The 24,168-nt window shown below is 48.7% G+C and overlaps 5 protein-coding genes across 5 annotated transcripts; 2 read left to right on the top strand and 3 right to left on the bottom strand.

The window, feature by feature from the left end:
* The first annotated feature begins 2,820 nt into the window (after positions 1-2,820).
* LOC112892744 (sulfoquinovosidase-like) lies at positions 2,821-7,170 on the top strand. The gene is made up of 6 exons (XM_025959866.1): positions 2,821-2,825; positions 2,956-4,299; positions 5,141-5,273; positions 5,391-5,606; positions 5,698-5,853; positions 5,967-7,170. The coding sequence occupies exons 1-6, from the start codon at positions 2,821-2,823 to the stop codon at positions 7,098-7,100; spliced, it is 2,988 nt and encodes a 995-aa protein (XP_025815651.1). The 3' UTR covers positions 7,101-7,170.
* A 2,101-nt stretch (positions 7,171-9,271) lies between these two features.
* Positions 9,272-10,777, bottom strand: LOC112895290. Its single transcript, XM_025963240.1, has 2 exons — positions 10,436-10,777; positions 9,272-10,151 (listed from the first exon to the last, which is right to left on the bottom strand). The coding sequence occupies exons 1-2, from the start codon at positions 10,746-10,748 to the stop codon at positions 9,733-9,735; spliced, it is 732 nt and encodes a 243-aa protein (XP_025819025.1). The 5' UTR covers positions 10,749-10,777; the 3' UTR covers positions 9,272-9,732.
* A 403-nt stretch (positions 10,778-11,180) lies between these two features.
* LOC112892743 (protein MIZU-KUSSEI 1-like) lies at positions 11,181-12,041 on the bottom strand. The gene has a single exon (XM_025959865.1). The coding sequence runs from the start codon at positions 12,039-12,041 to the stop codon at positions 11,181-11,183; it is 861 nt and encodes a 286-aa protein (XP_025815650.1).
* Positions 12,042-12,805: 764 nt separating this feature from the next.
* Positions 12,806-17,758, bottom strand: LOC112894044 (glutamate--cysteine ligase A, chloroplastic-like). Its single transcript, XM_025961617.1, has 15 exons — positions 17,477-17,758; positions 16,446-16,596; positions 16,194-16,301; positions 16,006-16,098; positions 15,322-15,405; positions 15,140-15,208; positions 14,875-14,945; positions 14,727-14,795; positions 14,525-14,618; positions 14,343-14,432; positions 14,162-14,242; positions 13,725-13,817; positions 13,386-13,466; positions 13,231-13,300; positions 12,806-13,142 (listed from the first exon to the last, which is right to left on the bottom strand). The coding sequence occupies exons 1-15, from the start codon at positions 17,698-17,700 to the stop codon at positions 13,054-13,056; spliced, it is 1,467 nt and encodes a 488-aa protein (XP_025817402.1). The 5' UTR covers positions 17,701-17,758; the 3' UTR covers positions 12,806-13,053.
* Positions 17,759-19,527: 1,769 nt separating this feature from the next.
* Positions 19,528-24,057, top strand: LOC112892741 (protein DETOXIFICATION 27-like). The gene is made up of 8 exons (XM_025959864.1): positions 19,528-19,827; positions 20,921-21,462; positions 21,569-21,655; positions 21,761-21,817; positions 22,061-22,299; positions 22,785-22,903; positions 22,987-23,073; positions 23,165-24,057. Exons 1-8 carry the CDS (start codon positions 19,528-19,530, stop codon positions 23,210-23,212), a joined length of 1,479 nt encoding a protein of 492 aa, XP_025815649.1. The 3' UTR covers positions 23,213-24,057.
* Positions 24,058-24,168: the final 111 nt, after the last annotated feature.

Genomic DNA, 24,168 nt, shown 5'->3' with positions numbered 1-24,168 from the left:
CTTTCTCGTTCTCATCTGATTTGCGCAAGTTGGCGTCAGGCTGAAAAGGTCGGGCTAGCAAAACTCAAGACTAAACGCACGACCTCACCATTTTGCGGCCATCTTTTTTGAAATTTGATAAGTACTCCTTTCATTTCAAATTAAAGATTGTTTTGATTTTTTTATAAATTTATAGTATTTTTTATGCATCTAATATACGTTATGTATGCATGCATGACGTGACCGAGGAAATGGTTTCAACTTTGCAGCAAGTTTCTCGTTTAATATAGCCTTCGGACGAAAACTGAACGTCTTGTTTGACCACGCCCTGCGGGAAGTTCACTGATCTCGGAATAGTGCCGTGATGACGGGAGGATACGGGCGTGACGGACCGGGGAAGCCAACCAAACACCGCTCCAAGGAGAGAAAAGAAAGCTTGGACACGGGTCTACATCTACCTCTATACTAGCCCTCTGGACGTGAACAGAGCCATGAACACGTCCAGGTGGATGCATGAATTTCGCATCGATCTCTACCTGGCCACTACTGCGGGCGTCTGATTAAACAAAGGAGCCAAGCAAGCAGATGTACACCAATGTAAAGTCCCACTCAAGAGTCGGACTGTCAGAGTGGCTAGTCCGTGTGTGCGTCGGATGAATTTTCTGCGCATCCACACTAATCAGAGTCAGAGTCCCGGCCCGCTCGGATGGGGTGAATGGTCTGCGCCTTCTCAAGGTAAAAACACTGGAGGAGGGCCCATTTCAAGGAAAGGATTACTGATGGGCAGGGGATTTCTGGGCCCGGCATGCTGCTCTGCTTGGAAGTACGATGCCGTGATAGCGGGAAGATGCACAACAATGTAGCTAGAACTAGATGTGAGAGCCGTACAGGCGATCACAGAAAGACAACAGGTTACGCCCCAAAAGTCTATCGGGCTATATGCTGGTGTTTCTTCCTGAAAACTATTAGTCAATATAGAAATGTATAATTTTGTGGTATTCTTTCGAAAATATAATTTAGTTATACCTTTTAAATATGTCAATATAGAAGTTTATTCTGAAGCTAGCTTACTATGCTAATATCCTAAATATTTATTTACTACTCCATCGGTTCCAAATTATTACTCGTTTTAACCTTTCTACATTCATAGATTTTTGCTATGTATCTGGACATAACGTATATCTAAATGCATAGAAAAACTATATACCTAGAAAAAGCTAAATGATTAATTATTTGGGATGGAGGGATATAGTTAGGTACTTTGAAATGTCATTATGCATCGCGTGAGTAAATTTACGCATCAGGTATACTGATTTTTTTCTTTCCAAGAAAAAACTTGCATCAGGCAATCAATAGTGTGTCCCACGTGGGCTGTGGCCATGTCCATTGTTTCACAAGAAGTCACAACCAGGGAGGGAGTTCGGTAAGGTCGATCCATTGTATCTGGACACCTTGGCACGGGGTCACATATGTTGTACTATTATGCAGATTCACTCTACTAGCAGAAACGAGTTTGTTAGACGCACACGAGCCACCGATATGCTCTCTCGTAAGCTGCCAAATGTTCACTTGAACGTACACGGCTTAGTTCGCGTGCTGGTTGTATGCTCCCACAATCACGGCCACGTTCACGAGAAGGGGCCACAAGCAGACAAGCTTTCTAAAGAAAGCCACCTAAATAAAGATGTTAATCAACCAACCGTATGTTAAACGAATATAAAGGACAAATTTCACTTCCATGTCAAAATAAGAAGGGACAAAAGTGGTAACATGTCAGTTCGGCTGGATGTGGGAGACCATCTTCGCTTACATGTGAAAGCACAAAATTAACTTTGACCCATTTTGAGAATTCCAAGAGAAAATTAAACTGGCTGGTGCACATCAAATCTTACCTAGTATTGCGATGCAAAATGTAAATGGTAGATATAGCAAGCGTGTCTAAGAGTGGGATACGACGCACTAAGAGTCTGACAAATTTCAATTTAGTTTCAAAGTGTATTGACACAATGAGTTGTTCTTATGACTGTTTTTCGGTTAAAGCACTATGTTCTTCTATATTGTTCTCTTGTTAATTAGACAAACTAAATTTGTGAGAGTGTGTGTGTGTGTGTTGGGGGGGGGGGGGGTAATATGATAATATGACAGAGCCAAAAGAACATGGACCTCAAAAGCTATCCACTTCCATTTCCAAATGTGAATGTGCACGTGATCATTCCATGGTGCTAGCCTAATCGCATTTTTTATGAGCTTCGTTTAGTGTAGTAAAAAAATGGAGTTTCTTTTGTTGGAAAGCATAATCTGAGATTCTTTTTTTCCTACAGGAAAAATATATGAGGAGAAAGCCTAATGAAAATTAACATTTTCCATTCATCAAGGTGCGACGATGCTCCTACCCGATGAATGAATTCTCCTAGCCTTTGAGTTCTGAAGTGATAAAAGATCCATGAACCGGGACTGAGGGAAGATAGCATTGGAAGTCAAAGTATGCATCCTGTACAATTAAGCCAATAAAGTAAAACCAATAATACATGGGATTTATTGTTTTGTATATAAATTAAGACCCATAAAACAACTGTATAACCATGAGAAACAAACAGAAAGTCCAATTCATATAATAGGTAAAAATAAAGCACACTTTCTTTGATCACAAATATCAGTTTTTTTTAATCGGATCACAAATATCAGTTAGTCAGCCATGTTTAGCTTTGACTATCAATAGCTAAAAATGAAAATTATTTGGTGGCATAAAATTAATTTCATCATAATTTAATTTTTTTATTTAAAATAATATATACCATGCACATGATGTTAATGTCCTGAATCCCTTATATTTGAGATCAGATGGAGTAAGAAAAGATTTTATTGCTCAAAACCATGAAGTTTTTCAAATTTGACTTTGTAGGCAAGTTCAGCAACCCTTAGTTTGAAATGCGGAAATTTCTTAAAAGTCTTGTAAGATTTGGTACAATATCATAGTAGTATTCCAAAATTCCTACTTCTTGAACGGGTCATAATTAAACCTTTCTGCCGTGGCAAATCTAGCCATTACGACCAGAAACCAGTACACACGTCAGTCAAAAACGAGCGCTTGCTCTCCGGGCCCACCGCTCCTGCCCGACCATTTGGACCCACCCCCCTCATTCCAGAATCTATTTCAGCCAATCGGCTTGGACCGAGCAGAGCTCCGGCGGATCCTCCACCCCGTTCTCCCGCGCGCGCCATCACCACCGTTGCCATGGCGCCCCCGCCGCATTCCAAGACCACCAAGAAGCACCACGCGCGCCTCAACAACCCGTTCCCTCGCGCCATCCCCGCCGCCGCCATCCGAAATGGCGACGCCGCCCCGCGCCTCTCTTTCGCCCCGGCCTCCAAGCTCGCCCACGCGCACGACTTCCCCGTCGGGACCCGGTTCCGCCTCTGCTGGGACCCGTCCCTCGGCGGCGAGGTGGCCCTGTCCAGGGTACCGTCAGGCGGCGGCGACGCGCGCCGCGCGATGTGGGAGAGCGTCCCCGGCGTCGCGTTCCTCTCCGCGGCCTCCGTCGCCACCGAGGCCGACGAGTGCCGCGGCTCCTTCGCGCTCCGCGACGGCCGCGCCCGCCTCGTCCCCCACCGCCAGCACGTCGACAAGATCAAGGCCTTCTACCGCTGCGACGCCGAGGCCGGCGCCGACCTGCTGCGCGGCGCCGCGTTCAAGGCGTCCGACGCTACGCGGTTCCCGGTGCTGGTGATCACCGGGCTGCTGTCCGCCAAGCAGTCCTCTGCCGCGTCGTGCAGCTGCTGCGGGCTGCGCTCCGGCTGCCGCCGGGCCCGCGGCGCGGCGGGGAGGCCGGCGCTCTCGGCGCGGTACTGGATCCTCCTCGAGGAGAAGACCGACACGCAGGTCGCGTTCAGCGTCAATATCGGCGACTACCAATGGACCTGCGCGCACGCCGACCCTGCCAAGTCGCCCCCAGCGACGGTGACCACGACCACAACCACAACCACAACCACAACCCCGAGGATCAACCGGCCCAGCCTGCGCCTTCGTCTGTCAGCGCGCGTCCAGCGACCCACCAGCAAGAAGACGAGGCTGGCCCCGAGCCGGGAGGAAACTTCGTCGCTCCTGCCGCCGGAGCCGGAGAGGGCGGAGGCGCGGCCGGAGGAGTTCAACCGCGTGTTCCTGACGTACGCGAGCAGCCGTGACGAGCGGTTCTACGGGTTCGGCGAGCAGTTCAGCCGCGTGGAGTTCAAGGGGAAGCGCGTGCCGGTGCTGGTCCAGGAGCAGGGGATCGGCAGGGGAGACCAGCCCATCACATTCGCCGCCAACCTCGTCAGCTATAGGTAGAACTTCTTCCCGTAATCTGACAGCTCCTTACAGCTGACCACATCAAAGTTTGAAAATTTTGCGTTAGAGCACTTGTGCTTCCTAGAGGAGGAAAAGAAAATTCAAATCCAAAGATTTTTGTGCCCGATCTGCGAAGAACAGTCTACTATGCAAATTGTAGACAAATCACTTTCGCTTACACCTCAAATTTAGTCGGAAACAAGGTTCTTTCAGGTCTGGTGAGGTCATTACTGGGCCGTATGGGATAGCTTTCGTTGTTATGCAAGTCAAGTTCCAGGACCAGCCCTGCAAGTCTGGATGGGCAGGTGTCTGAGCAATTGAGCTTATCCTATCATCTGGGTCTCGCCACTTCTTGCAGGCATTGATGAACTTGAATCGAGCAAGGATTTATTTTTCTTTTTCGAGTGGAATGTGCAAGGATTTAAGGTCGACAACGACACTAGCAGTGTCTGGTCTGAGATGAACAATTTCAGCAAGGAACTGTGGTCTCTGAAGCTTGTAGTCTGAACTCTGAAGTCTGAGCTACAAACTCTTCACGTCGACAACGATTGTGGCGTCTACTTGCGCCATGGTTTCTTGTGCGTGTGTGCTACTGTGCTTGGAGTTCTTATTTATCGTAGGTGAGAAAAAAAGAGAGAGTGAATAATGCTCCCTTCTTGATAAAGCCGACTATCGCGCTGAACAACTTTCAAGGACAAATTTTAGATCCTTTTTCCTGATAATAATTGAAAAACATTATGACTTTGCAGTGTTAGTGCTGATGTAGGTCAACTGGCGCCAACTTTTTGTTTGACTTTGGAGATGATTTAGCGTGTTCTTCCATGTGGGTTTCTCTAGGTCAGGAGGAAACTGGAGCACCACATATGCCCCATCTCCCTTCTACATGACCTCAAAGATGAGATCTTTATACCTTGAAGGATACGACTACTCCATTTTCGACCTGACGAAACCTGACAGAGTACAGATACAGGTAGCCATTTCACCGGACTACAAAATTGCAAAGCAACTGTTCCTTTTCAGATAAACACTTTGAGAGCATGGTGCCATGATCGAGCTCATCGAGTACTTCCATTACTATAATTTGCAGATTTTTGGGAATTCTGTTCAAGGACGAATACTAGACGGTGATTCGCCAACCCAACTCCTCACCAGCTACACGGAGTCAACCGGAAGGCCACCTGTTCTTCCCAGGTGGATCACATCCGGTGCCGTCGTCGGCATGCAGGGCGGCACGGACACCGTCCGCAGGGTTTGGAAAGAACTGCAGGACTACGATGTCCCAGTTTCTGCATTCTGGCTACAGGTCTGAGAAAAAAAAAGGCCCTTTCCAATGCTAATCTAATACAGTCTGAACTTTGAACTCTGAACTGCTGCAAATTGGGTGGTCGATGCAGGACTGGGTTGGCCAGAGGAAGACGGCAATTGGGTCTCAACTGTGGTGGAACTGGGAGGTTGATGATGCTCATTACAATGGATGGAAGGATCTAGTCAGCGACCTTCGAAGCAGCGGCATTAGGACGATGACTTACTGTAATCCTTGCCTTGTACCGGTACGTTTGGAACGAGAGAACCTTTTATGAATTCGACGGGAATTCACACTCATTCAGAGATGTGCTCTGCATTGCGTTACTGTTCTGAATTTTATTTACGTCTGCTTCCTCAGATGGATCAGAAGCCGAACACGAAGAGGCACCTGTTCGAGGAGGCCAAGAAGCTGGGCATCCTGGTCAAGGACGAGGCCGGCGAGCCGTACATGATGCCCAACACGGCGTTCGACGTGGCAATGCTCGACTTCACCAACCCGGAGGCCCGCGCCTGGTTCAAGAAGATCCTGCGGGGCATGGTGGACGACGGCGTGAGCGGCTGGATGGCCGACTTCGGCGAGGGCCTGCCGCTGGACGCGCGGCTGCACTCCGGCGAGGACCCCGTCGCCGCGCACAACCGGTACCCGGAGCTGTGGGCGCGCGTCAACCGCGAGTTCGCCGACGAGTGGCAAGCCGGCAGCGTCGCCGCGACGGCGGCGGAGGAGGACGGCGGCGGCGCTGGCGGCGACGACGGCCTGGTGTTCTTTGTGCGGTCGGGGTTCCGGGAGAGCTCCCGGTGGGCGATGCTATTCTGGGAGGGCGACCAGATGGTGAGCTGGCAGGCGAACGACGGCATCAAGAGCAGCGTGGTCGGGCTCCTCAGCGGCGGCCTCTCCGGGTTCCCGCTCAACCACAGCGACGCCGGCGGCTACTGCACCGTGGACCTGCCGTTCCTGCGCTACCGCCGCGGCGAGGAGCTCCTCCTGCGCTGGATGGAGGTGAACGCCTTCACCGTCGTGTTCCGCACCCACGAGGGGAACAAGCCGGCCTCCAACTGCCAGTTCTACTCCAACAGCAGAACGCTCGCGCACTTCGCGCGCTGCGCCAAGCTCTACAAGGCCTGGGAGTTCTACCGCGCGCAGCTGGTCAGGGAGGCGGCGGCGGCGGGGCTCCCCGTGGCGCGGCACCTGTTCCTGCACTACCCGGCGGACGAGCGCGTGCAGGCGCTGACGTACCAGCAGTTCCTGGTCGGCACGGAGATGCTGGTGGTGCCGGTCCTGGACAAGGGCCGGAGCGCAGTGACCGCCTACTTCCCGGCCGGCGCCGGCGCGTGGCGGCACGTGTGGACCGGCGACGAGTACGGTGCTGGGGCGCAGGGTGGGTTCGAGGCCGAAGTCCAGGCCCCGGTGGGGTACCCGGCCGTGTTCGTGAGGGTTGGATCACCGGTCGGCGAAAGATTCTTAACCAACTTGAGAGATCTCAAGGTGTTGTAATTTGTGTAAACTGTACAGTAGATCGCTTATCATTTTGTGAAGGGGAAAGGAGGTTGGAATCTGGGGTCTACATGGAAAGAATTTTGTATCTTTGCAATTTGAAAAAATCTATATTTAAAAGTTGCAGAAGTTAAAAAAACAAACAAAAATTGTATCTGCCTGTTGCCGCCTCTAGAGCCATGCTGCGTCTGTACGCTGGCCTCACGGTCGCAGGCTCGCGGCGTCGCGGCTGCCTTCCGGTCGCCGCCCGCGTGCCTGCCGCCGGCCGGCTGTCCTTGGGTTCGGGGATCAGGGACCGCCGGGGAACTCTGGGAGAGGTCGAGCGGGAAGAGCGGCGCGAGTCCTCGATCAAGAAGTCGACAGGGGAAGAGCGGCGGCCGGGCGGGCATCGCCGCATTGGGCACTCGGGCCGTCTAGAGTAGGAAGGATAGTATCGGTGTGCTCGTGACACAAATTGGGCCCATTACAGTTACACGTCATCACCAATGATATTGAAGTAGTATACAGCACGGAATACATATGCATGTGCAATTCAGCCACGCAGCGACACGGTCTATCGGAGCAATTCATTTTAAAATCAAGGGTGACATGAACCATGGAGAGGTGAAGGAATCAAGAGTAGGTAAGACGTGCAACGGTTGGATGGATGCCACGTAGAATGGATGAATGGTCAAGATAAGCCATGAGATCGCAAGTGTATGGGGAGTTGCTTTTCCAAGGTGGAGTGTGCCGTAATAGACAAATATGAGAACCGGGATTTAGCGTATCTTATCTGGAAGCTACATATCCGCCGTGTAGTTAGGCTCTATTTGGCATAGCTTCACCCAAAACAGCTTCATTGCCGGTGAAGCTTGAAAAATTGGTTTCGCCCGGCTTTTAACACGGGCTTATAAAATAGTTTCACGTTATAGTATCTCGATTTACCTAAAACAGGTAGAGGTGAAGCTAAAAATAGCTATGCCAAAAGAGACCTTGGTCAGTTACACGTTATCTTATCTAGAAACTACCCATCTAGATTCAAATCTCATCTTATTTTCTTAGATTTAGTGTATGAACCATTGGCGCTATTCTTTAGTGGTGATCCATCAATTTCTCCACTGGTCTAGTCTTTTGAAGGTGCTTATAGATCTACAATATGCATGCGTTCATTCATATTGGAAAGCGAGTGTGTTTGTACCATGTTTTAAAAAACTATTTACACACTAGCACAATAAAAAAAAGATGTGAAAGATAAAGCTAACCATTTAGACCAAGTCCTAATGACGATGGGAGAAGATATCAGGATCGAGCGACTATTTCCTGATTGATGCTCCCGAAATTGCGGATGAGTCTCCTCTGCAGTACGGAGGAACTGCTTGCAAAATTGCACGCCTGGATCAAGAGCATCCTAATTCCTAATGGGGATGGTGAACGACGGCGTCACTGGCTGGATGCATGGCCGACTTCGACGAGAGCGTGCAGTTGGACCCGCGGTTGCATTGCGTCAACGAATCCGTTGATGTGCCCAGCCGGTATCCGGAATCGTGCGCGCGCAGTCAACCGCGAGACCGCATTGAGATCACGGCCTCGTGGAATCGCAGCACCGGCGGATGAGAAGGACAGCGGGATCCTGGGGTTCTCGCCGAATAATGCCGACGAGAGCGCGGCAGCTGCACGGCGGACCTGTAGCTCTCGCGCTACAGCGAGCTCCTCCTACATTGGATGGAGGTGAACGCCTTCACGGTGGTGTTCCGCGCCCACGGGGGAAACAAGCCGGCATCCAGCTGCCAGTTCTACCCCAGCAACCGTTCGTTCGTGCACTTTGCGCGCGTGCCACACTTGTTCCTGGGCGCATGCCACTTGCTCCCACGACCTGGCAAAATGAGCGCGCGCAAGCACCGATCCTGGTCAAGACAGGAATGGCGGCGACGGCGCGCGATCCCAGCAGGCGTCGGTGTCTGAAGAGCAGAAAGCATGTGTTGACCGGCGACAAGGACGAGACTTGTGCAGCGTGGTGCGCGGGACGAGCTCGACTTCTCGAGTCTGAGGTGGAGGTCCGGGCGGGGTGCCGACCGTGCTGGTGAGTGCTACACCGGAAAAGGTTTGTAATGCAATTTTGAAAATTCAGAATTTAAAATTGCGGCACAATGAAAAGCAAAAAAAAAGGTGGCTTTATTTTTGAGGTTGAGGGGAGTTCGAGATCGTAAACCCAAAGACTCCCGGATTAGGAGGAGAGACCCCAGTGGCTTTATTTTTTTTTTTACAACATATCTCCCAACATAACATGGGTTGCCCATCTGCCTCTCCTCCCAAACGGGAAAGGCCCCCAAAGCCTAAGTTTTTTTACATGGGTTCTGTGCCGGAGACCAATTTCCGCCACGTTTCAAAAGCCAGGGTGGTGCAACGCGTCCTCGCACCAGCAACCACACAGAGACCTCATCAAACGCCTGGAATTATTCTTTATTCTATATTTTTAGTGGTTGCTGCTGCTCTGCGGTCTCCCCCCCGGCCCGGGCCCTTGCCCAGTTGGGCAAAAGCGCTGGGGGGCCCAGAGCCGCGCTCTGGCCTTTTTGGGCTCGAACGCACCCGAACCCGGGCTCGGCCCCGCCGGAGAGATGCTCTCGCCTCCGGTGGCTCCCGCGGCCAGAAACTCTCAGGAGAGCTCCGGCCCCGCCGGAGAGAGACCACCCCCCCCCCCCCCCGGCGGGCTCCCGCGACCGAGCTTTTCCCTTCGCCAACTCTGCCCTCCTACACGCTGGAGTGACAGGCCTGCACCCAGACCCGGAGATACGGACGCGAATGGGGCGCGCTTTATCCGCCGCGGATTACGCACGAAATGGCGAGGTGGGATTAAATACGAAAGGCCTGCTGCTTTGCTTTTCGAAGCTCCGAGTGACTGACTGATCGGCGTGGTCGACGAATGCGCGCGGGGCCGGGCCGGCGGCTTGACGGGCTTCAGCCGAGCGGCCCGCGAAGAATCCGAGGTCCCGTTCGGCTTCGGCCGCTGCCGCGCCGGCGCGGCGCCGCCGTGGCTGCCCGTCGGGGAGAGCGATCGAACAGGGGCCGCGTTATCTGAAGCAGGAAAGTAAACTAAATATTAATACAAATCCATGCGATTTTTACAAGCCATCTACTCCTGCTCATTTTGAGCGGTAGTAAATTTGAAATCCACAAGCAAAGAAAAAACCCAATTCAAATGCGATAATTCCACCTGCGCTCTGCAGTAGCGTGAGTTGATTAAGCATAAATTGTTCAGACTGAAGATTTCCTTGCTAACAAAAGAAATTCAAAAATATTTTTAAAGATAAGTTACAGATAGGAAGGACATAGATTCATGGATGGATCTTGGGAAGTACCAATCGTGGAGGAAATCAGGAATTGCGAATTTGCGATGCGTCGATTCTGCTCGTCGAGCCACCGTGGGGATTTCTTGATCTGCCTGTCGCCCCTGCTGGGCTGCTGCTGCGCCTTTGGCACTGGCCTCACGGTCGCAGGCTCGCGGCGTCGCGCCTGCCTTCTGGTCGCCGGCGCGCGCCTGCCGCCGGCTGTCAGCCTGCAAGATCGGGAGGGATCGAGAAAACGAGAGAGAGGCGAGATCGAGCCGGACAGGGGAGGTGGGCATTGGGACCCTCGGGCCGTCAGCGAGTCGGATGTGGGGCGTGTGGGCATTGAGCTGGCCTTGCTGCGATTCGGCCCCGTTCGGGAGCGGCACGAATTGGGCCCAACCACAGGTATACGAATGTATATTCCTCTCCTGACTGCCAGTATACAGTATATTGGAATACATTTGTGTATCCCATTCAGCTACAGAATTCAGCGGTTTATTCAGTTGTTTTCCTTTCAAAAAAATATTGTTTTTCCTGTTCGAACAATGTAAATGTAAGTTGAACACCACCGAAATTTATCCATTTGACGCATCTTCATATCAAGCTGAACTTCTTTTTGACTATTAATCATTTTCCCTCTCTATAAGTAAGTAACCTAGGCTAATCCAATGGTATGTAGTAATATATACAGATACATATATATATTGGCATGGAAGAACATATCAGAGAATCAAAGCTGCATGCCTGCATCTGCTGGTTGGGGGTTTGAGGCTAGCTAATTCCTAATGAAGAAGATGGTGAGCTCCGGCCCGGTGGCGCCGCCCTCGGGGTTGTGCATGTAGTACGTCTCGGCGTCCTTGGACCCCACAACGCGGTCGAAGTGCACGCGCATGTACGTGAACTCGCCGTCCGACGGGTGGGACATGTCGGCCGGCAGCACGCCGGCGCCCATGGACGTGGCGTGGAGCATCTGCATCACGCGCTCGTCCCGCTCCGTCGCCTCCCGCCGCGACGCGTACCCGACGCTCTCGCCGTTCACCTCCGCCCCCCAGGCCGGCTCGTCCAGCAGCCGCCGCGGCGGCGCGTCGCCAGCGTGGTGCTGGTGCTGGTGCTTGTCGCACTCGAGGGTGAGGCGCACCATCCCCGCCGCGCTCACGTCCTGGATGAACTTGGCCGTGGGCACGCCGATGTCCAGCAGTAGGCACGGCGGGCTGCCGGGGCTCTCGTGGAACGCGATGGTGATGCGCGCCCTGCGGTGGCCGTACAGCGTCCCCGTCGCGTGCGTGGCGCCGTGGAAGTGGTTCCGGACGGCGCCGCCGGGGCCGTAGAGCCCCGGGAGGTGGTGCAGCGACGGCATGCCCCGGCAGGACGGCGCCTGGATGGTCGGGAACGACCGGAACGCGGCGCGCACCGACCGGATGAGGCGCCCCGGGCGCGACCGGTTCTTGCCGTGCTTCTGCTTCTGCGGCACGGGCGCCGGCGGAGGCGGCGGCGGCGGCGTCGACGCGTGGGCGAACGCGATGTCCGGGAGCGGGGTGGCCGGCGAGGACCGCGGGTCGGGGATGGAGGCGGCTCCGAAGAAGGCGATCTCGACGCTTTCCGTGGAGGGCGTGGGGCGCCGAGCAGGCTGTGTCATAAGGCGGTCGGCGCTGCCGAGGCAGCGCGGCGGTCGGGTTGAGCAGGGGAGGGGAATGCCGCGGCGCCGGCGGTGGCATGCGTGAGGAAAGTGGGCGTGCGGCGGGGGAGGGTGCGTCTTGGTTAGGAAACCACACCAGAGTTGGGCGCTAATGGATGGCTCTGCATAAAACAAGGAGAGCCAGCACCAGCCTGCCTGTGCTAGCTTCTACTAGGTAACAAGTTTTGGTTTTGCTTTCAATTTCAGAGGTAAAATTGAAAAAAAAAACAGATCTGTTTTGCATTTTTTCCACGATTTGTGATGAAGAATGCTTGAAAGCCAACAAGAGAGTGATCAAAATCGCCATCTTGCAACATTCCCTTGTTCTTGGCTTTCAGAAGTATTGCTGTCCCCATCTGGTAATAATCATCAAGGCTTTGCTGTCTTGATCGACCTTCCAACAGGCAGTGCGTGCGCGCGCGCGCGTATGTTCATGGGTGACCTTGTGTGCATGCTAATTAGTGTCTGCGGCTAGAGATTTTTTCTAAAAAGATGCAATTAAACGGTAAGAACGAAGGACAATGTATCCCTAATATTTTATCATGGCTCCGGCTTTTGTAATTTATAAGTGTTCAAGCATATAAGATCATTGATACCCACATAGCTAGCCCCTGGTCGGCTTCCTTCTCTCTTCTCCGAGGGTCGATGCCATCGAGAAACAATGGATCTTCATCTATAATCTCCATTGGATACATACATAAACTTTTAACTTCTACTACTATTAATATGTCAATTTATCAAAATTTACATGAAAACGTTGTTGGTATATTTACCATCAAAGGTACTTGAGTGTCCATATATAGATAGTATCATTACTTTCTGATAACCCATGAGTAAAAAACATGCATTAAAAGATGTTCTGGTATCCTATATCCATGTTCTAACTGACAAGAAAATCAGACCAAAAGGAAGTACACCATTTCTGGAAACCACAGTTCCCCTGTTGACCCTATAATGCCACAGCAGATGCAGATCAATAGATGAACTCACGAAAAACTGGATCAACATTGTGCTGCCACACTGTCTTGTACAATTTTGCAAGCTTCTCTGCTTGTGTCACTCCTTGATATATGAAGAAGCAAAATTCAGCTTAGGCGCACAGAGGATTAATCTATCTTTCTCGAGATGTAAGACAAGAAAATTTAAGTACCTGTGCTGACAACTTCATCAACTTCATTCAAGAAACCAGCTTCCATGTGCCCTCTCCTTTGCAACCCATCCTGCATTGTCAGAAGTGGAGTTACTGAATCACCAGAGACATGCACGTGTATGTATTCCTCAATATCATATTAGTATTTGTGTCACCTTGGCCAACTTCACAAGATTTTCAGCCAAATCTCTCACATATCCACCCCGAAATTGTGTCTTTAGACCAGTTACCGGAACCTGTACATTCAGATAGAGAAGAGGTATAATCATCAGCAACAAATAAGGATGCAATGCAACACCATTACGCCATATAGCATATTCCCCATCATACTTATAATTAGATCTAGGTTTTGTTCACTGTTATACGTGCTACCCATTAAACTGGATCCAAATAATCAAACAAAAGACTATTGATTCTGGAACAGAATGTGCGCGCGTTCAGTCATCAATAACCACATGTGAACAACAGCACTCAAAAATTGCATGATAAGAAACCTTTCTCCGTAACATATCCCTTTCTTCACTTGTCCAATCAGCAATCATGTCGGTTATACATCGTAGTGATTCATCATCATACAGTAGCCCAACCTGTAGGGAAAACAGCAATCATAAGCAAATCGATCACATTTTCAGCGACAAAATAACAGTAGTCTATAAATTAACTGCATGCCAAGGCATTCCCATTTTACTATATGCAAATGGTTCCTATGTATATGTACACAATTAGGGGGGCATCAGTGAGCCGGGGAGATTCATAATCGGAATGACTGTCACTGCACATAACAAACATGATTGCTACTCCTTTTTTGTCTTTTAGTTCTGTGCTCCTAATATTCTAACAAGATGTTAGCTCTGCCACATATGAGGTTGTATACATAATTACAGATTCGTTCTTCATATAGAATAATACTATACTTAATTCATTTGCATACCCAAAAAGCCGGCAGAGCACACAATGTACTGAATGGACCACCATCAGCACCTCTCATCTCAAGGAACCTTTTCAACCTAACCTACAAAAAACAAATCCAAAGAACCATCGTATATTAAATCTTGGCAAGAGAAAAGTCTTAAAGACCATATATATATGTGTACTCTATTGCAAATGTTAACCTCAGGATAAATTGATCCAAGATGAACCTCCCAATCATTCAATGTTGGACGCTCCCCCGGAACTTGTGGAAGCTTTCCTGCCATAAAATCCTGGGACATACACGCACATAAGCTCATATAAGCCATCGAAAAATATCCTGTAAAACTAATAAAGATAGAAGACAATAGATACATTCACGAACCCGAAATGACATTCCGGTGCAATTGATGTGCCTCTTGTTCCGGCGGACAAAGTACATTGGAACATCTAATACGTAGTCCACGTAACGCTCAAATCTAGCCAAAATTTGACCATGTATATTCATCAGGGACAACTTATATTATTATGAAAATTTTTAAAAATTAAATCTTGTTTAATGTATTGAGAAATGCATGGATGCTGACCCAAATGAGCTGTCAAATACAAAAGGAAGCATCCCCGTGCGGTCACTGTCTGTATCTGTGTATGTATAGCTGCATGGATGATAGTGGAGGGGGTCACTAATTAACAAGAAAATGGTTATCAGTTCTCGGACTAGAGCAAATGACATACCTTCTCAAGCTAAGAAAACCACTTAGTTTTCCTTCTTTGAAGGGAGAATTAGCAAATATGGCGGTTGCAATCTGTATGTATATATATATATTGGAATTCATAATATGATTAAATTATTAGAGGGAAAGGAGGGTGGTACGTAAAAAAAAACATATACTCCCTCTATTTTACAATAGTTTCATTATGTTGTCCACTTGGTATCTGCAATTTTGTAATATGGAGGGAGTATATATATCATGAAAGAAAATTAGTACAATGTACCCACAGGCTGCAATGCAATGGCCGCTCGGAGTTTCATGATCATGTCTTGCTCCGAACCGTAGTCCAGATTAACCTATGTGTGGTAAGATCAAATTTAGGTTAAATAGTAAAGTTATGAGTAAAGAGATATATCTTTTTTTTTCAGAAACACAAAGATGAATTCAATTCAATGAAGAAGAGAGAAACCTGTACACTGCATGTTCGGAACATCATATCAAGACCAGAAGAGCCAACTTTGGGCATGTAGTTTCGCGCTATTTCAAACTTTGCCTACACATCATGAACCTACAAGGTCAGCTTTAAAACAAGCACTACTAGTAGTAGTAGTAGGAAAGTGGATTCCCCTTAATGTCAGAAACACATGGCAAAATAAATCCTAAAATAATATGGGAAGGATGTTTTTCAGTCGCTAATACATCAATGGGATTAGGTACACAGGGGCCTTTATGGGGCCCTTTTCAATTTTTGTCCATTATGTTTTTTGTGTTCCCTATATATATATAATATATATATATATGTGTGTGTGTCTACTTAAGACACTATGAGCCTGTTTGTTTGCTGCAGCTTTTGGAGCTTTTCTGAAAACTTGTTGCTGGCTTTTTGCTTTTGAAATGCGTATAATAACTTTTTTTAGGTTTTTTTCATGTCAAATCTTTTAAAATTTTAACTGTAGATGGTAAAAAATCATAAGGATTGATAATAAATAAATAATATTAGTTTATTTATAATGAAACTAACTATTGTAATTTTTATAGAAAAGTGATTGTTTTTGAGATATTATTGGTCAAAGATGAAAATATTTGACTTTGACCAAATCTAAATGGTACTATATTTAGGGACGGATCGGAGGTAGTATATATAAATCCACACCTTTGGCATTATAGGCATGTCACTGAGAGCCCACTTCGGTTGAAAACCAAGTCCTAGAAATCCTATCCCCAATTCCTCCCCGACTGCTTTGACCTGCAATAACCACACACAAACGATGTTGAAGTCTTGCTACATTGCGTAAGAGGAACTGGTGAGTAGTAGTAATTAACAAGCTTGTTAATAGTTACCTGACAAAGATGTGAATTGACCTCGGCGCGAGTCTGGTGAAGCGTTTCCAGAGGAGCGCCGCTAAGCTCAATCTGGCCACCAGGCTCCATCGAGATGTTTTGCGATCCCTACGTACATGGACACGAAACACCCACATCATGCATGCCGTGGATGGAGAGTGGCTTGAAATTAGAGTAGTAAACGAGAAGAAGATTTGCTGAAACAACAAGCTAGCTCTTAAGTTGATGCTACATCGTCCTAGTAGTCGTTACCTGCTTAAGACCAACGATGTTATTTCCTTCCATTACTCTGTGCCCGCCAAATCTGTCTGCAACCCCATTGAGCAAGTCACGGATCTGCTGGTAGTTGACAGGGCGCAGTGTCTCGACCTGGAATCCAAACTTCTCATGCTCCGTGCCAATTCTGTGAGATATGGATGTGCATGGACGATGGGTGAGAGCATTTATTTGCCAGACAAGGCAAACTGATGAAACTATACAAACTTCTGATGCGCTCTCTGTTGGCCACTATTTTTTTTCTTTTGAGATAGCCTCGCTCATGAGAGTAAAGTTATAGACACACACCACATATATCTAACACCACACTTGCACACTTATACGCAAGCTAAATCTTCTCTACACTCACACTCCCATGAGTGCCTTGAAGACATGGTCTCTGTTGGCCACTCGATCAGACGACAACATGCATATACGCATGTTGTCCTACGAGTCTGACGTGTGGCACTGATAAATCACAAGTTCTCACTTCCTCTCGATGTGCAAGAAAATAGAGTAAAGCTAAGCATGCAAAAAAAATTAAATATTTTACTTAGTCAACCTAAGTAAACGTGTAGCTTGGTGAAACAACCTTGATCCTTATCCGAAACTACGAAATAAATAAGATGTTCCACGTGGAATAAATAGGCACTAAAATACGTCTGCCTTTGACCTTATATACTAGTGTAGTTTTATACATACTTGTGGTCAAAATTTTAGCGCTTTTTAAAATCCTTTGATAGGAAAATTGAAATCATATCAGCACAATTATATTGTTTTTATTATAACGTATAGAAACTAAAAAAATGTGTTCTAGTACTTCGTCGCTTTCAAAAACGTTAACGCCATGTAATTGTAACAAGAGAAGTATTTAATGTAAAAAAAGTTTACGTGAAGAAAGAACGAATAAATTTCTCTAAAAAAAAAGTAGTCACGAGTGAGAGCTGAAACGACGATTAACAAACTGAGTATCGTTGGCTTAGAATGACCGCTAGCTAGGTGCTTTACTGCTTGCGAGGAGAGATCACCTCCAGTCGCTGCGTGGCTTGCAGCCGGAGGCGAGGTAGGCGACGAGGTCCTCCTTGGTGAGCGGCTCTGCTTCAGTGGCCCGCACGGCCTCCTCCACCAGCGGGCTGGCAGCAGCCACGGCGAAGCGGCGCCGGCCACTGTTCGTGGGGACAAGAGCACAAGGCCTCGCCGACGGCAGCGCCGGCGGCGGTGGAACCAAGGCGCAGGCAGGCGTGGGCGCCATGAGAGCACAGAGCAGAGCAAAGAAGTGCAGGTGATGATGGTTGCACGCCGGCGGGGGACCGTGTGGATGTAGTTAGCTAGTGCAGCAACTGTGGAGCTCACAATGGCCGGTCGGCAACGGCAATATATATACCTCCCTCAAACGAAGGGACGGGATCAGCCAGCTTTGTCTTAAACTAAGCTGTCTTAATGAAAAAGTATTAATATTTACGACACCGATCAAATTAATTAGTATATTACAAAATTATATTTCATAATAAACCTAATGATACTTAGAACCGCTGAGAAGGGCTCTCTCGAAAAGGTCTAAATCAGTGAAACAAACTAAAAAGATTGGCTTCGCACAGATTTTAATTGGGTTTTCACATCATTCGCGCTCGACAGTGCTTGCTTTGCAGCTGTAGCGTTGCTTGCTTGTGCAATGATTTGATTTGATTTGAAAAATTATTCAAGCGGAGAGAGAGCGCAATGGTTTGGCGACGTTGCGCTACAGTAAATATATGCTAACGGTGAATTAATTAAATTTAATATATTTATCTCATAAATTAAATTAGTTTTTTAAATTAATTTATATTCAATATACGGATTAAAATTTGATCACCGAATTCAAACATACTCTAAACATAGACTCCGCGCGTGATTCTCGCGACGCGAATCACGATATGCTCGGAAGACGCTGATTACTTCCACTCTTCCTGCATGCTGGGGTTTCTGTCCTGCATAAAGAATTCGATCCACTGGTGGCAAGTCGTGTTCGGACTGGCTGGCCAATGATCCAGAGAGGTCTAGAGTGGACACGGCACATGACCTCTCCGGCCTCCGTGCAGGCAGGCACATGCCGCTAGCTCCCGGCGCCTCCCGCCACGACGTGGCGTGCCCATCCGCTCCCGCGAAGACGTGGCGGCAGAACAAACTGGCGGGGGTTCAGATAGCTAGCTACGCGCGGCGGTCTGAAAATAATACACCTGCTGTTTCAGACGCGTGGCACCACGCGAGTAGCGCAGGTACGAACAGATAGATAGCCAGCTCGATATCCGTCTAGAAGCGCTCTCGGAGTGTCAGACCTCGAGCGATGGATGTACTTACCCTCTCCCTTGGCAGTGCTCCCATGCATGAACAGGACATTATTGGTTGATGAGAGCTGGACCTAGAGTGAAGCATGGTGTGTACGTGCACTGCTACGCGTTTGGATAACGGCTAACTCGAGCGCCCATGGATCAAGTTTTTGTGAGCAAATGACTAATATTGGCCCCGACCGATGTTGGGCACAAAACTAATATAGGCATTTTTAAGGTAAGCAATGCTAGTTTAATTTAAGCTATGAAAAAAAAATCGTCTGAGCGCAGGAGGAGCAAACTAAGGCAATCGGAGCATCACTCCCACGCACCCTCCCAGACAAATTAAAAAAAATTCTAGCCACTGCTCAAAATCAAGCTAAGCGCTTGGCATGCAGTAAGCATGACAGTCTGACGATGGCCTGACCATCGTATACTTTCCATCTCGGTTTCTTGCCTCCCGCCGCTTGCCACGGCGAGCGTCTTTTGCGGCTCAGTTCAGATCCTCGGTGCGATGGTTCTCCTCCCGTTCAGCTGCATCACAGGAGGCAGTCATCTCCTCCGGCGACTCCTCCGGCGTTGGGAGTCCGGCAAATCAGTCTCACTGTTTACTTGTTATTAGTTAAAGCATGAACCCACCGTCTCATAGGTCACACCGACCCGATGCTTCTTCTCTTGCTCCGATAAATATCCACGTATCGCCAAGATCATCAAGACGTGGCACCTCGTGAGAGGAAAGAGACAGTGGGGTTTTGGACTATCTGGCAGCAATAATGGGTCACGGAACACGAGGAGGAGGGTCGGATTGCGCCGCGCCGCTGCTGAGCGTGAGCGGCGACGACGCTGGGAAGCAGGAGCCGCACCGGCAGGAGAGCTGCTGCGATCTATGGAGGCGGGTGAGCGAGGAGTCGAGGAAGCTGTGGGTGGTCGTGGGCCCGGCCATCTTCACCCGCACCGCCACCTACAGCCTCAACGTCATCATGCAGGCCTTCGCCGGCCACCTCGGCGACCTCGAGCTCGCCTCCGTCTCCTTCGCCTGCACCGTCCTCGCCGGCTTCAACTACGGCCTCATGGTGCGTGCGCTCATGATGCTTCTCTTTCCTATCATCCTTAGGGACATTATTACCTTCCTTCACTGCCAAATCATATACCAAGTCGAAGTGCTTGAGATGGTTCTGCCAGCCTCGGCCCAGCTAGCTTCTACAATCTAGATTCTGCTTCTGCCAGATTCTACGATCTGGATTCTGCTTCCGCCAGATTCTACAATCTAGCTTCTGGTTCTGCCAGACTTGTGACTCTTTTAAGACTAAATTATCATTGAAATAATCTAACGTAACCCCTAAATTTTCATCTAGATTGCCCATTGTTGAAAATAAATAACCTAATTTAAACCTTTGAATCTTCATCTAAACTGCATACCACTATCATCCAAAAAAGTATCCCAAAACTATATATCTCCACTCCAGCCACTGTTAATATAGAAAAAATACTAATTCAAGGTAGATGTCCATGATGTCTTTCATCATATAGACCACATATATGTGCAGCCACTGTTAATATATGGCGAATACGCATGGACATGGATGGGATGCAAAGGGGAAAACTATGGAAGGGGATGGAAAAGCATGTAGCTTAATCAAAACTGTATGTTAACCAAAAATATTACAAAGTATCTACATGAGTGTTAAACTGTGAATAGATGCCCATGAGCTACGCCCTGTGTGTGGACTTCAGCCCCTGTAAAAGAATGTTCCTGGTGCAGTGGTGAGAAAGATACCGAGGACCTCTGTTTCTATGAAGAAATGGCTGGGTCCTGTTTTTGGGAGTGCGTGCACACTCCGTCAGTGCTGTAGTGTGCTGCTGTGCAGCATGAAGCTGTAGCGAGCGTGGCCCACTGACCTTGAACCTGTAAATGCTAAATTCCATCCTGATTCGTTAATGCATATGGACTGGGGCTATGTCCTTGGATTCTTTCTTAAAACAATTCTAATTAGCGGTGGACAATTTGTGCCTGAACTTGAGGCACAAATATTTCTTAAGATTACTTGCCGTAAAAGAGCACGAATTGATAGACTAAGTCTAGCATCTAATCAATATGGGTGATACTACCCGTTGGAACTTGGAAGTAACCTTAAAGCTGCGTTGATGTGATATATGAACGTGCAGCTAGGCATGGCGAGCGCGCTGGAGACATTGTGCGGACAGGCCTACGGCGCGAAGAAGTACCACATGATGGGGGTGTACATGCAGCGATCATGGATCGTTCTCTTTGTGTGCGCCGTGCTACTGACACCGATGTACTTCTTCGCGGAGGACGTCCTCCTCCTAACGGGGCAGCCGCCGGAGCTGTCGGCCATGGCGGGCAAGGTCTCCGTCTGGTTCATCCCTCTGCATTTCTCCCTGGCCTTCCTCTTCCCGCTGCAGCGGTTCCTGCAGTGCCAGATGAAGAACTTCGTCAACACCATCGCTGCTGCCGCGGCGCTCTGCATCCACCTCTTCGTCAGCTGGCTCTTCGTCTCCAAGCTCCGGTTCGGGCTCGTCGGCGTCGCACTCACGCTCGGCTTCTCGTGGTGGGCGATCACTGTGACGCTGTTCGCCTATGTCACGTGCGGCGGCTGCCCGGAGACTTGGCATGGGTTCACGGTGGAGGCGTTCGCCGGCTTGGGGGAGTTCGTCGGGCTGTCAGCTGCCTCTGGTGTCATGCTCTGGTACGTTCAATTGTACTTCTTCAGTACTTCGTGTAGTTTGAACTTATTCTGTTGTAATACTGGGATGCTTTCCTAGTGAAGTTAATTGGACCTACCATGCGTGCAGCTTGGAGAATTGGTACTATAGGATACTGATCCTGCTGACAGGAAACCTCAAGAATGCAGCAATTGCAGTGGATGCCCTCTCCATTTGGTAAGCTTTAGCTTGTTCGTTGAATTGAGTTTCAGGACTGCTGAGTACCATACACCAGAATAAAATGTATAATGACCATAGATTTTATTTATTTTCTCTGTGCAGCATGAATATTAATGGATGGGAGATGATGATTCCACTGGCATTTTTCGCGGGTACCGGGTAATTCTACTTTTATTTCAAGGCACCGTACATGTAGGCACACTACCACGCGCTAACACCGCATTGCGTGGTCTTGTCGTTAGAAATTCTGTGCCTAATGGACTGTCAGATTGAAGCACGCGTATAGCTTTTTTTTTTTGAAGAAAAGCATTTATATATCTTTGACTTGAGAAAATCGAAACTATGGAGTTTATAGACTCGTAGAATGCTAAATTTGTGGTGCATTGATCAATTTTCTTGCAGGGTGCGCGTGGCCAATGAGCTCGGTGCGGGCAACGGGAAGGGGGCCAAGTTCGCAGCCATTGTATCATCCACGACCTCGATGGTGATCGGACTCTTCTTCTGGGTGTTGATCATGGGCCTCCACGACAAGATCGCCCTCATCTTCACCACCAGTGCTGCTGTGCTGGATGCCGTCGATAAGCTCTCGCTCCTGCTGGCCTTCACCATACTCCTCAACAGCATACAACCTGTCCTCTCGGGTTAGTGAGAACTCAGCTCCCGTCTACTCTAGGGTGGCCCAAATCGAAATTGTTGGGGCATAGGAATTTTATGAGAAGTGGTTGAACTCATTCATGAATCTGAAAAAGGAAAAGGAAAAGGATTGCATTTTGAAGAAATCTAAGGCCTCCTTTGGAATGGAGCCAAAATTCTTTATATAGAAACCAGTGAAAACTTTTGGAACAAATAAACGATTGAAACCCATCAAAATCGATCAAAATTCCTATGGAAAGGCCAGGAGCAGGGTCGAAGACAGGAAATCAGGATGAGGAGGGCCAAATTTCCATAGAATGGCTCATTCGTTGGGGGGGGGGGCATCAAATTTTCCAGCAATTTAATATGGTCAGGGAAAGTAAAACCTTGTATTTTTTTTTCTATATCACAAAGACTCATGTGTTCCAACTTCCAAGCTGTACTCACCAGCAGGTTGCTCCTAATAACCAGAACATGGTGATGTTGAATTCAGGTGTGGCCGTTGGGTCAGGATGGCAATCCACGGTGGCCTACGTCAACATCGGCTGCTACTATATCATCGGCGTACCCATGGGCGTCCTCCTCGGATGGCTCTTCAACCTTGGCGTGCTGGTACCAACCGAACCGTGTCGGGCAACCGCTACTCGGTGGCCATGACGGCCAGTTCTAAAATTTTCCATGTGAAACTTTTGCAGGGGATCTGGGCAGGCATGATCGGCGGAACCGCTGTCCAGATGCTCATCCTGGCCGCCATAACCATCCGCTGCGACTGGGAGAAGGAGGTGTGATCAGCCTGCCAATATTTCAGATGTTTATAATTTCGTCGTCTCTGTCTTGTGGTCAGAGTGCTGATCCGCTAACTTGATTTGGCAGGCCATGATCGCGAGCACGCGCATGGACAGGTTGTCGCAGGTCAGGTGAGCTGAGGATCGACCAATGGTCAGACAATCTTCCTCATTTTTCCCCCTCTCCTCCAAGAATTTGGAACCCTCAGACGGAATCGTAGGAAAATGCAGGCACCCGATTGTGACATTACTACTTTCTCCGTTTTAAAATGTAGTTCGTTTTGATTTTTCTAAATTCATAGTATATGCATTTAGATATATATTATATGAATCTAGAAAATTCAAAACAAACTGTATTTTGGAACGGAAGGACTACGAATTTTCACACGGCCCGGATCTCGGGTTTATGTTCCCACTGTTGCGATTGTCGCGTGATTATTCGTTGTGGATCCGGTCCATGCGCTGTACACGTGAACACATCACTATCAATCGAGGTGTTTGCTTCCGGATCCCTTCCTGTTGATTGCAACTCGCTCTCTTCACACCGAAATGAATCCACCAACCACGGACTGATGGATCACGCCGTGGGTGATCTCATGGATCGATACACGACAGCAGGCTGGACATATCGAGCGTGGGTGCAGGCCCGGGTAGGGAAGTTGTGAACTGTTGATGCCCTTCAGAAATCGTGCGACGTGATCGGAGGGCGCCGAAGCTGATCCCACCACTTTGTCATGGGCTATACTCGAAGCATGCCTCACCATTTCACCAGGCATAACGAGAGCTGCGATCGTGGGAAGAGCACTCATGTCAGCAGACCCAGATCGAAGTCCAAATGGGTGTTTGTTTAGGCAGATACATGAGCTTATGATGTCCCAATTTGTACACTGTTATGCCTCTGTATGTGCTAGATCATGTAATAAGGTTGCTGATAGCCTAGCTGGCAATGTGTGTAGTTTAAAGAAGGGCTCATGTATGTGTATGAACCATGCTCCAGACTTTGTGCTCGCTCTGGTATGTGGCGACTCGCCTAGAGCCAGTGAGTAATGGAATATTTCCTAAAAAAAAAAAGGCATAACGAGAGCTAACCAG

Source organism: Panicum hallii, chromosome 5, assembly GCF_002211085.1.
Source record: "Panicum hallii strain FIL2 chromosome 5, PHallii_v3.1, whole genome shotgun sequence".
NCBI classification, from domain to species: Eukaryota; Viridiplantae; Streptophyta; class Magnoliopsida; order Poales; family Poaceae; genus Panicum; species Panicum hallii.
The sequence above is the reverse complement of the archived record's forward strand: the minus strand, read 5'-3'. Positions and strand labels throughout refer to the sequence as shown.